Below are 12,751 nucleotides of genomic sequence, written 5' to 3'. Positions count from 1 at the left end.
AATGTTGACGATTTCTCTGATCTTGGGGCTGCTCGCCGTGAGCCCTGCAGCCCAAGCCGTCGATCACGTTGCGCGAGGTCAAACAGGTAATTGGAGTTTACTCACGGGGACCAACAATACCTACTACCAAACATGGGCCAATAACAACATCTTTCTCGTCGGAGATGTCTTAGGTGAGAGGCTCCTTAGGTCTTGTCAATGAGTGGATAGAGGTTCTCTTGGTGGTCTGCGGAAGCTGAGAGTCTACAGCTGTTGAAAACGGGAAACTGTATAATGTGGCTGTAGCGAATCCACACTGGTTTTGATTCTGTCAAGTGTGAGCATTCTAGATGTTGAAAGGTTTTCAATGAGGTTCACAGCGCGACGGTGCTTCTCTATTTCACCGTATTGCACAAACCATTGTCAAGTTGTCGAACTCTTCTTAGCTTGCGGAAGTACTTTGCACACTATCGAATGGTGGTCTAGAGCTTCTTTATCTGTACCATGAATCGAACTCGAGACTTTTGCCCAAGACCCCATTTGATCCTGGATGATCGGGACCAGTTTCACGTAGAATTTGCAGTTCAGTTAAAGAATAATGGTTAATGATGTTTTACACTAGTTGTTTTCCTTCTATTGCTTGTGACCCTTTATCTCTTATTGCGACATGGCTTCTTTGAAAATGACCTCATGTCAATTTTCCTACAAAATGCCCGCAATCGAATTCCAATGTAGTCGTCGACGAATACAATGATACAGAATTTCTCCTGGGAGATTGTTTTCTTTGTTAGAGCAAGTACACGCCTTCGCACTTTGAACGCATTGAATTTCCTTGTGAAAATTTCTGTATTAAATTTTTTTATCAAATTATCTATGTGGTGGTGTCGTGGAAATGCAGTGTTCAATTACACAGTTGGTGGTCACGACGTTGTGCGATACAGTAGAAAAACGGAGTTCGACAATTGTGCGAGGGTGACCTTGCAGAGATGGACGAGCGGTGCTGATAGGATTGTACTAAATTCAACGGGCTTTTTCTACTGTATATGCTCAATTCCCGGCCATTGCGAAACAGGAGGAGGCATGAAGCTCTCCATACACGTAACGACAACCAGAGCAGTTGCACCGACTCCTCCACACAATGGCACCCTTGTCGCTCCCTCGGCGTCACCCACGACTCCTGCTCGAAGCGCAGCAAATCCATCTCCTAATCAATCCATATCAGGGCTTGTTGCAGCTGCAATTTTACCTGGCGCTGCGTTTGTAGTATGAGAACTGCAACCAACTCTCTGTTTTTTAAATCAGACTCAGTAGCATCGAAACAAAATGACAATCTAGGACCAGATTCCAGCTCAGGCATCCGTTTTAGACACCAACGAGCAAATCAGGTTAAATTTCGAGGCCTTAAAAATTGCTGGTGGTAATCAGGTAGTTAGAGACGTCGGCAGGAGGTACAGTGAATACAAACTGGATTAGCCATTTACTGTTACCGGCTGGCACATGTAGCAGCGATCGATTTACCGCACCTCATCAATTGGAGTTCATCTATTAAAAATAGATACTAATGACTAGGATTAATATCTTTAATACAGATGCTCTAGAATCTGTAGTTTTTGCGGACCCAGTCGGGGCTCTTGATGCTCATTCATAAAACTCGCTTTAAAGACTGACATAAAATTTTGATTCCACCCTCACAAGGGTCAAGATTTCTGTTTGTGATGTTTCTTTCGATTATGAAGCAGTAAAGGATGGATTTTAAGATATTTTGCTACACACTTCTGTTTTCGGCACCTGTTGCACTGGAACTGCTCTTCATGAGCAAATTAATACTCTGATGACTCCAATTTGCGAATCAGAAGCAGAAGGAAACTTCGAAGATAATGAGACTTCGTGGCCAACAATCCCATGAAATGGTTCAAATCGACAGCGAGATCCTTGTTGACCTCCATCCTTGTCACGTCAGTGCAGAGAGTAGTTTCGTCGATAACCATGGAGATTGCGTCTTATCTTCATAATTCTCAAATGGCTTGACGGGTATAGCGATGTGAGGCCCTACCCAGTTCGTGTACCAGAATCATGATGTTTTAGGGTGAATAATAGTCGACTTCTGAGCAACCGAAAAGGAGCTCCTAAGCACGACTTTTGTATGCAAGACAACAGCACATGGCCCGCAACCAGGCCTATACATGCCACTTTCATGCTGTGTTTATGGATAGATGAGGCTCCCAAGCTTCATCCTCTTCCTATGGTGTCCTTTGCGACTATCGCTTTCTGTTTCTCCGTCTTCATTCCATTTCCTTTAATCGAGACACATGGGGCCCTAGTTGCTTTCGGCCATCAACAACGCGGCTTAGGTTCGATATTCCACTGATTGATTGCCACGCAAGCTCGTAAACCACAATATCATTCCCAAGCTGGAAATATCGGATTAGGCGTTGAAACTTCCAAGTCTATCATCGTGCGTTTCATAACGGCAATCAAACAAATAATCTTGTAGAACAAATAGAAGCATCTTAAAATTAAAAAAAAAAAAGAAAGAAAAAAAAAAAAAAATCGATCCTGGGCCCGTTTCCAGGGTTCCAGGACAGTTGCTAAATCTGTTGGGAGTCACAGATTGAGGCCGTTGCAATTAAATCTCCCCCGAATTTCGTAGTTCTTTTGACTCGAGAGTGATAATTTCCCCGCCAACAGCTCCAGCAAGAGAATATTCGAACTTGTCTCCCACTCCATTGCAAAGTTAACTTTGGGCAACTGGTTAAAGCTATCAATTATGATTGCCGATGTGGTCACTTCGACCGGTCGGGGAGAGAAGTCGCAAATACGAGACTTGATCTTCACAAAATGTTCACAATTTAAATGACTAAAGCCTGTCAGAACGTCGCATTCCGTCAGAATGTAGCGTTCTTCACCTTCGTTTCGAATATATGGAACACCGCCGTTTCATGTCGGTTCGAAATTGTCTGCTGCTGCCGATCAATCCCATCAGAGCTGCTTAATTTAACCCTCTATGGAATTACATAACTAAGCATCTCACGAAATTCCAACGTACCCTCGAGACTCCGATTTACACAATCCAGGCTACTGCGATTAGTTCCGTTTGTCTAATTCCTCCTTTATGATCTACAATTCAACTTCGACGAAATTCACAATATGTGACGGATTAATTTGTTGGGGAGGAGCTGCTAGTGGGGTCCATGAAAGATTTTATCAGAAAGAGCCTTATCGCCCATTTTGTGCATCTCTCATCCCCGGTGCTCGTGATGAGAACAACTTATGATATGAATGGAAAGTATTCGAATAAGTCTCGAGCTTATTTGCATGGCGACTTTACCAGGCCAGATTATTGGCTCTGGTCTTTGCCTCAGTCAACAGTTCCGCACTCTGGCTGTCCAGATCACACGTGTGCAATCCTCCGCCGACCAAGCCACAAGCCGACCGACCAGTGAGCTCAGGAAGGGGCCCAGAAGAGAGGGGCCCAAGTAGCTTTTTGGCAAGCTCTGATTGTTAGTTCTATTCCGCGTATTTCCTTTATAACCCACGTCTGGACGGCAGTTTGTTTCATATGTAAATACTCTTCTTACACCAAATCAAAAAAAACAAATCTGTTCGCGCTCTTAAATCTGCCCCTAAGCATTTCCAGATCTCGCTGTTTTGTCGCTTTAGTTTTGTGTTGCTTTCTGTCTTGTACAAACAATTTGTGGTCTGAGAGGAAGTAGTTGTAGTGTAGCGAGTTTGTAGTTTTCCTGTAGTTAGTGTTCACGTCTAGAGATCTGTTTACCGTCTCCGAAGTAGACAGCTTCTAGGGAAACTTCACTTGGGTTCTGTTTCAGGGTGCTTGTCAGTCGTTGCAAAAGCTTTATCGACGTATCTTTCCCGCTGCGATGCTGACCCTGACGTCTATGGAAGATGTAAGTTGATCCTCAGCTGATTCCTCTGCGCTCCTCTCATGTACCAATGCTTTGTCATGAATGGTTCCTCGTATTGGTCTGCTTGTGAAGTTCATTGATTTGTCTCTGCTTCTCGAAAATGAACAAACATGTACAATCTGTGGTTCTGCTTGAGACAATCTGTTGCGAAAAATGGCTTTAATGTCATTCGGAAGTACTGAATTCGGCGTGCGGTTGGTGAACTGCACTCATGGTTGGAATAGATCATCGGCATGACTCCTAGCTAAGATTTTGGGAATTTTATCTGTATTCTGAGAATGAGGGATGTGAATTTCCTTGGTGTGCAGCTTTTCTACGGACCCCCAGAACCTACATGGATTTTGCCAACACGGGATGAGACACCTCCGCGTCGATACAAGGAGCATGAATATTACAAAGTACGAGAAGTGATTGAACCTCAAAGAAGATCATATTACCCCTCGCCTCCTCGGCCCGCTGGGCGCCCTGTCCAGCACCGCCCTGTCATCGATCGTAACATACGCCCTGTGGTGCCTGCCGGACCAGCTCCTCTTACAGTCGATCGCGACATAAGGCCCGTTGTGCGCGATGAGCGTAGTCATCCCGTTGAGCAAGAGATCCGCCCCATTGAGCGGCTGGCTCGCGTGCACACTGTGCCAGAGCAGGTTCCCATCCGCGCTCCGCAGGAGGAGATTCGCAAGGTTGTCGAAGTACCAGTTCCGGTTCCCGTCCCGGTTCATGTTCCAGCGCCACCTGAAGTTGTCCATGTTCAGCACCGCGATGTTGCACCCCCTCCCCAAGTTGTCAAGCGCAGCATTTCCCCACCGATTCCGAGACCCCCAGTTCATCACGTAAGTCTATCTCTTCTCAAAACATGAGTGTCAAATTTCAAACTTACTCCAAACACCCGCTTCAAGAACAAGTTCCTCCGTGACTCATTCGTGAAAAGAGTTCAATCATGATGATTACGGTTTTCGGATATTACCGATCTATTTTCCAATCCACTGCTGTTGAATTTGGACAAACTTCTGACACATGGAATCTGATAAACTGTGAAATACGTGCAGCCGATTGAATTGAAGGTTCCCATGTGCTGCGAAAAATGTGCTAAGAAGGTGAAGGATAGGCTGCTGGATTTGGAGGGCGTGGAGAATGTGGTGACTGACCAATACAACCAGAAGGCGATAGTCTACGGCCACGCTGACCCCGCAAGAGTACTACAGCGGGTGAAGAAAGTGAAGAAGCGGTCTGCCTTTTGGGACATGGCGGTGGACTACAGCGAGGATTATCGCCGCTCTTGTTACGAACAAGCGGAATACGCTCGCGCGAAGGCTGCCAGAGCTGAATCTTCCAAAGCTGAATATCAAACCAAGGCTCTGAGGGCTCCGAACCCCAGCAATGCTTCATCCGTCATCGTCAACCTCTCCCAAGCTCATAACGGCCCCGTAGTCACTGCAATCTTACCTGCCGAGACGAAGAACGCCGAGCCCTACATTGCAAACACGCGAACTCGCAGCCAACGATGTGTCAGACTGCCGAAAGCTGACAGACACGAATTCTATCATGAAGGTTCGCAGCCGCGCCATGCTCAGGGCGAGTACTACTACGTTCTTCGTGACCAGCATGAGGGTTAGGACTCCAGGACGTCAGTGTTTTACCAAGGAGGGCACTCAGATCCCTACAGTTCTCAGTAACTCTTTGCCGTTGTACAGGATTTTGTCAAGTACCAGGAGGACGAGTGGATGCGTCGTGCATCTCCCTCATGCCTCAAAAATTTTGCCGTGGTTGCTCGTTGCTTTTGCTCGCCGTTCGTGCAGAGCATTTCTGTATCCTGTGTAGATGTTCGAGTTGTTTAAAATAAAGTTGTGTAAATGTTTGTATAGTAACCTTGCTATTCCATGTGTGTGTATATACAAACTCCACTGTCACCGATTCAGCAGCATGCATTTGCAGGATTTGCAGGTTCTTCATCTTGGCCCTTCATACTTTAGATGCAAACTGAGCCAAATCAAGTATGATTACATAACACCTTGTGAAACTAGCCACCACCTACAAATGTGAATGAAGCAGTGGCAAAAGTATCGAACTTGATGAGTTCATAGAGAGGATCCTTCGGTCCAGTAAGTGGGGTTAACCACAGACCTACCGCACCTCAGCTTAAAAGCATTGCAAGCCGAACCGAAACTTAATAGCACTAAGCTGATCCTAATTCGGACAACGTCAGCGAATGTAGCAATGGAATGGAAGACTCTTAAGATTTGTATGTAGGTTTTATATCCCTCATTATGCAACTAGTCTGTAGTGCGCAAGTGCCAACTATACTTTACATAGAAGTTTGGATATTGGCCTATGAACACTATTTGTTGTGATATGGTTATTTTTTATCCAAAGGTGTCAAAGTATGATACTTAATAATATTTTTATTTTTTTAATAAGGTTAAACTTTCTTAGAAATTTATAGAAAAAAAAAAAACAAAACGAAACAAAACAAAACAAAAAAAAAGACAAAAAAAACTTTAATAGAAGGCCAAGTATTTGGTTATTGTTCTAAAGTTTGATTAATGAAGGATTGATATTTGAAATTTTTTATTACCTAGTGTATATTATTTTGATTGAGTTATATTGCAAAAATTGATGTATTATTTTTTAAAAAATTAGTTGATTGATTGATTAATTTATAAGTGTAATTACATCTATTTTATTTATTTATATATTAATACTCATTTTAAATAAAAAATTTTAAATAAAAAATGAGTATTAATATTTTAGCTTTGTAGATACAGTTTCATTTTTATACATGTTTATAGGTAATCGGTGTTGTGTTGTGATATGATTATATGGTAAAAATATGACTAAAAATGATTTTTTAAAATAATACTCTATTATATTAGTTCAACAAGAATTAAAAATATTTTAATAAAGCTTTTATGAAAGCCTCTTAGCCTAATTTCTTGTCTTAATAGCAAGTAGATAAAAGTTAGTTAGTATTTTTACCTTCTAGGATATAGAAACTCTTTTATTGCCTTACAAAGGCCATAAATTGATAAAATCAAGATAGAAGAGGTAAATGGTTGATATGGTTGATACTAGGATCAAGTTTAGGGTAGGATTGGAGTAAAAAATCCTTAGGATAGATTAGATTGATACCCTGGGGTCGACCGTTTGTGAGACAGGGTCGAAATCAGACCTCTAGCCATTAAAACGACTGCCTAGGACAAATTAGGAATTCATTTGAAGATCAAAGATTAGAATTTAAGAGCCAGCTTGGGACTTATTCTGAGAATGTAAGGCTTGCTTTTGGAGGATTTGGGATTGATTAGCAATCATTATTAAAAATCAAAGTTTATATTGGCAACTTTGGATTTATGCAATAAAATTAGGATTAGCACTCTTAGCTAGTTCGTCAAATTCGTGTCACATCTATAGTTCAAAATTTGGCAATACTTGTTGAATTGGATCTGCTAAGGATATATGAAATTTTGTGATAATCTAATAGTGTAATTGAGAGAAATCTAGGTTTTAATGTAAGAAGGTGTCAAAAGTTGGCAGTTTGGGGTTGGATAGGATTTCTGTAATATCTATAGATCTATCAATTGGATCAAGGTGAAATTTGGCATAATGTTGAAGAACTTAAAGATCAAGGGGCACACCAATTTTGAGTCAAAGTTAACAGTTGGAGAAGGAGAAATCACTAGAATTTTTGCTTCACCTTTCAAGTTGGTCGATAAATTACACCAGTACAGTTTTTGGAGGTTTTCTCACAATCTGTAAGTTGGATTAGGCTAAAAATTCTTAAACATGTAGAAGACTTATATTGACAATTGCATGCAAAATTTCACATCAAGTGGACGGTCAGATTAGAAGTTACAGCTTGTCAAAGCTTACTAATTAGGATTAGAACTTATAAGAAAAAAAAAAAAAAATGCTTAAATTTGAAAGTAATAAGATAATTGAGGTTTATGTGTGATTGAGGCTACTAAAAAGAGTGTTTTTTAGCACTTTTGAATTGGAATTCAGATCATAATCTTTTTATATAGATGAAACCTATTAGGATTTCTTAAATGTTTGTAAAACACAACCTCACTTTCTATAGCTAGGTGCTCAGTGCATTCCCAAATAAGACAACACATAATACGACATAAGTAGGTTAGACATTTGGCCAATAAGTTAGCCATGTGTCACACATATTAGTAACTTGTGATATATGCTAATGATATGGCATACAAATAAGAAACTTGCTTTGCAAGTTAAAACATGTATCTCGTAAATTTCACATTTGTTGGAGGTCCTATAAAATGTTGCTACATAGCTCTTAGGTAGATAGTATATATAGAAGCAAAAGTGAAGCCTTTTTCATCCTTATCAATTTTTTTTTATTATTTCCAATCTAGTTTCAAGAGTCTCTAATATTCCAACCTTTGGCAATGGCCATTCCAATTTCTCATTAAATATATTTACTTTCTTATTTCTAATTTTTCATCTCTCTTTGATTCATTTCTTACTTGTTCAAGTATCTTCTTTGAATTCTTGTTCTTGATAATTTGAAAAGATCGCTAATTTATTATTTTTATCTTATTTTTAGAAGTAAGTAGATTATCCGACTTCTATTTTTTATTTCAAAGGTTGTGAACTATCTAATTTGAACTAATATTTATTTTTCTAACATTGATTTTTTTCTTAATAAGAGTAGATTATTCTTTTTGTAGAAAATTTTATTTGACATTAAAGGTTGTAGATTATCCTCCTCTAATTTAATTTGTGAATTTATTAAGTTATTTGAAATAGAAGAAAAAATCATAGATATTACATTTGGCCAAAGTGAAAATAGATTTGTAACTATAAAAAATTATAATAAGCTTGTTAATACTTTTAGATTGGAAATTTCATGTATCACTAAATCCAATCATAGAAGCATTATTTTTATGCCTATGAAAGAAGTTCAAAGTATATATCAAGAAATTGTGCAATTAAGAGAAGCAAGTAAATTGACTTCACAACCAAATTTAAGAAGACTTGTTTTTACAAGCACAAGAGATGCAAAGATTATTATGCTTAAGAATTTTGATGGAACAAGATCAAAATTTTAAAGATTTTTGCAATAAGTTAATTACTATCTAAAGTTGCATCTTTTCAATACCTTGATGGATTTACTCAAGTTGGATTTATAGGTGCACTTCTATCAAGAAGTAATCTTTTGGTTTATATTTTTGATAAAAAAATATTCACAACTACTTTATGATTTGAATTCATTCTTAAAAATATCTATAATTATATTTAGAAAAAATAATCAAGAAAGAATAGTAGATATCAAGCTCTTATTTTTATAATAAGAATAAAAATCAATTACCATATATACTACTTAATTCTAAAATCTTATTTGTGATGTGGATTGAAATGACAAAGCCTTTATTAATCAATTTTGATATGGATTAAAAGATAATATCAAAGATTTATTATTGATTATGCATAAAGTAATTTTTTTAGAATAATTTATTGCTCAAGCCTTTACATATGATAATCGACTATTTAAAAGATGTCAAAAATAAATATTTGATTAGAGAAGAATAAATCAAGTAGTAATGGCAATTCTTAAGTTTTTAGAAACTTATTTATTAAAGCTGAAATCAATGCAAATTGATATGGTACGTTTTAAATTTTTTACTGAATAAAAAAATAAATCTTAGTGTCATCAAGAGGATTTGTATTTATATTGTAGAGAAGCTAAGTATATTATCTACCATTATCCAAAGAAACAACACAATCACAAAATGAAGAGCATAGTTTCCATAGAAGACAATGTATCAAAAAATGAGTTTTTTTCAACTACAATTGAAACTATGCGATTGGAATCATGTGTAATATCTAGTAAAAGTCCTATTTTCTCCTCAAATCCCTCATCTCATTTTACAATAGATGTCTCTTTAAGTCCTAAAAATCACAAAGTTTTTACCTTATTAGATTCAGGAACCTTGGCTTGTTTTATAGACAAAGTCTTTGTCAAAAAATAAGAAATATCTTTAATAAAAAAAAAACTAAATCTTTATATGTAGAAGTCATAGATAGTCATTTGTTTTCTTTTAGAGATATTATCTATAAGATTATTCCTTTAGATATAATAATTACAAATCATAATAGCATAGTGATATTCAATATAATAAGATTTCTCTTCAATCTAATTATTTTAGGATTATCATGGTTAAAAAAGTATAATCCTCAAATAGGTTGTATTTCTTGTAACCTTGATTATTTTTAAAGTTTAATCAAAAAATTTGTTAGTCAAATAAAAATACATAAATTTAGTACATATAAATTCCTATTAATCAATGCAAAGGCTTTCATGCACATGGCAAAAGAAAGAACATCTATAGCTATATATGCTATATTCATTTTGTATGGTAAAAAGAGATCAAGTAATATTTTTAATGAATATTAAGATTTCTAAGACATTTTTGAAAAACAAATGCAGATATTCTTTCAAAGCATTGATCATATGATAATTCAATTGATCTTTAAGAAGGAGCTCAACTTCTATTTGGACTAATCTACAACTTATTACAAAATAAGTTTGTTACATAAAAAGAATATATTGACAAGGGCTTGGCAAAGAACTTCATATGCCATTCAAAATCTCTAACATGAGCTTCTATCTAATTTATAAAAAAAAAAAAAAAAAAAAAAAAAAATGATTGATCTTTATAGATGTACATAGATTACTAAAGACTTAACAAGATCACTATTAAAAATAGATATCTTTTATCTCCAATTTCAAAACTTCTAGACCAATTCAATCAAACAAAGATCTATACAAAAATAGATCTAAAAGGAGCAATTAATTTTATACACATTTAAAAAAAAAAAAAAAAAATTGTTTCAAATTAGATATAGATATTTTGAATATAATATTATATTATTTGAACTCACAAATTTACTAATTGCTTTTCAATATCTAATGAATGATGTCTTTCATGAGTTTATTAATAAGTTTTTAATCTATTATCTAGATAATATTTTAATCTACTTTAAAAATATTAAAGAGCATGAATTTTATATTTATTATGTATTACAAAAATTAAGAGATGTAGGATTATACTCTAAGGTAGAAAAGTGTATATTTCATACTATTCAAGTTGACTTCTTAGAATACATCATTTTAAATGATAATCTTATGATAGATCCTAAAAAGATCCAAAATATCATAAATTGAAAGATTTCAAAGATAGTCAAAGATGTAATATTTTTTGATATTTGACAATTATTATCAAATCTTCATCAAGAATTTTTTTCAAGTTACAACTCTTTTTAAATGCTTGATATGTAAAGAAAAACTTGAATGGAACAAATAAACTAAAGAAATTTTCATAGCAATAGATGCATCAGACTTTGCCATAAATGATATTTTGTCACAAATAGGAGGAGATAACAAGCTCCATTTGATAGCTTTTTATTCCAAGAAATTTCAATAGTCAAAATTAACTACAAGATTCACAACAAAGAGCTTCTTGTAATCATGGATTTATTTTAAGAATACCATCATTACCCAAAAGATGCTTTAAGTCTAGTTATTGTGTATAAAAATCACTAGAACTTCAAGTATTTTATATTGGTCCATGTTTTAAATCGTCTCTAAGGCCATTGAAGCATGTCAATATCAAGATTTGATTTTAAGATCACTTATCTATCCAAAAAATAATAAAGCACGTTAGATACTCTTCTAGATATTTTAATCTTGCACCAAAAGAAGGAAATGTAATTTTTAATTAATAAAGAGTAATTTTCTTGAAGCCAAAGTATTTTCATTTTTTAGCAATGAAATCAATATTGATTATTGATTCAATCTTTCTCAAATAAGTCTAATTGAATGTATCCTCTAATCTTCTTATTTACAATATTAAGAATAATTTTTTTTAGTATCATGATACTTTTAATTTTAAACTTTTAAAAAATCTATTTTATTTTAAAGAATAATTATATATTTTATAAGAAAAAGCACAATTACAAATTCTTCAAGCTCAATTACAACTTTCTAGTAGCTCAACATTTTTGATACAATAAGACTTTGGAACTAATATCTAAAAAATTTTGGTAGCTTCAAATGTAGAAAGCAATCAAAGATTTTGTATAATCATGTGATATTTTTTTAACATCTAAAATTCTATGACATCAATTTTATAGACTTTTTTAGCCATTACTTATTTTAAAACAACCATAGTCTTTTATTTCTATAGATTTTATCACAAATCTTCTAATCTCAAGTTTGTATGATTTTATATTTGTAATACTAGATTATTTTTTTAAGTTTATATATTTTGGACATATGAAAAATATATTATAGGTAAAAAAAATAATAAAATAAATAAGTAAATGTAAAAGTAGAATAATTGACATTATAGAGGATATTACTTTAGATAAGTTGCTATTGATTAAAGAATTGGTTTTTAATATGTAAGAAGAGCAAGAGATAAAATAAATGAATGGAGAAAGGATCTTAAAGATATAAAGAATATACTAAAAATATATTCTTATAATAGATAAGATAGCAATAGATAGTCTCGATAGAATATTAGATAGATGTATTAATCAAAGGATGGAAGTTGTCCATTAAGGCAACAGCCACCACCTATAAATAATAAGTGTTGGACTTTAAAAACATCTTACTTCATAATTTTTTTATAATTAACTTTGTTGATGCTATATATTGGTAACTTCGAAGTTCTTTTTATTCAATAGATTATGGGCCCATTTACCTTTAATTAATAGTTTTAAATTTCTTTAAAGTCTTTTTTGTTGTAAAGAGTAGATCTTATGATTGTTGCTAATATTAAGATTTGATATCTTCTAAACTTCTTTTTGTATCTAATTGTTGATGTATT

The 12,751-nt window shown here is 34.9% G+C and overlaps 1 protein-coding gene across 1 annotated transcript; it reads left to right on the top strand.

Annotated features, from left to right (window-relative positions):
- Window positions 1–3,495: 3,495 nt before the first annotated feature.
- Window positions 3,496–5,767, top strand: LOC112276310 (uncharacterized). Its single transcript, XM_024507491.3, has 3 exons — window positions 3,496–3,884; window positions 4,211–4,732; window positions 4,949–5,767. Exons 1-3 carry the CDS (start codon window positions 3,858–3,860, stop codon window positions 5,513–5,515), a joined length of 1,116 nt encoding a protein of 371 aa, XP_024363259.1. The 5' UTR covers window positions 3,496–3,857; the 3' UTR covers window positions 5,516–5,767.
- The last annotated feature ends 6,984 nt before the right edge of the window (window positions 5,768–12,751 follow it).

This window comes from Physcomitrium patens, chromosome 24 (assembly GCF_059467195.1).
Source record: "Physcomitrium patens ecotype Gransden chromosome 24, ASM5946719v1, whole genome shotgun sequence".
Lineage (NCBI taxonomy): Eukaryota > Viridiplantae > Streptophyta > Bryopsida > Funariales > Funariaceae > Physcomitrium > Physcomitrium patens.
The sequence above is the reverse complement of the archived record's forward strand: the minus strand, read 5'-3'. Positions and strand labels throughout refer to the sequence as shown.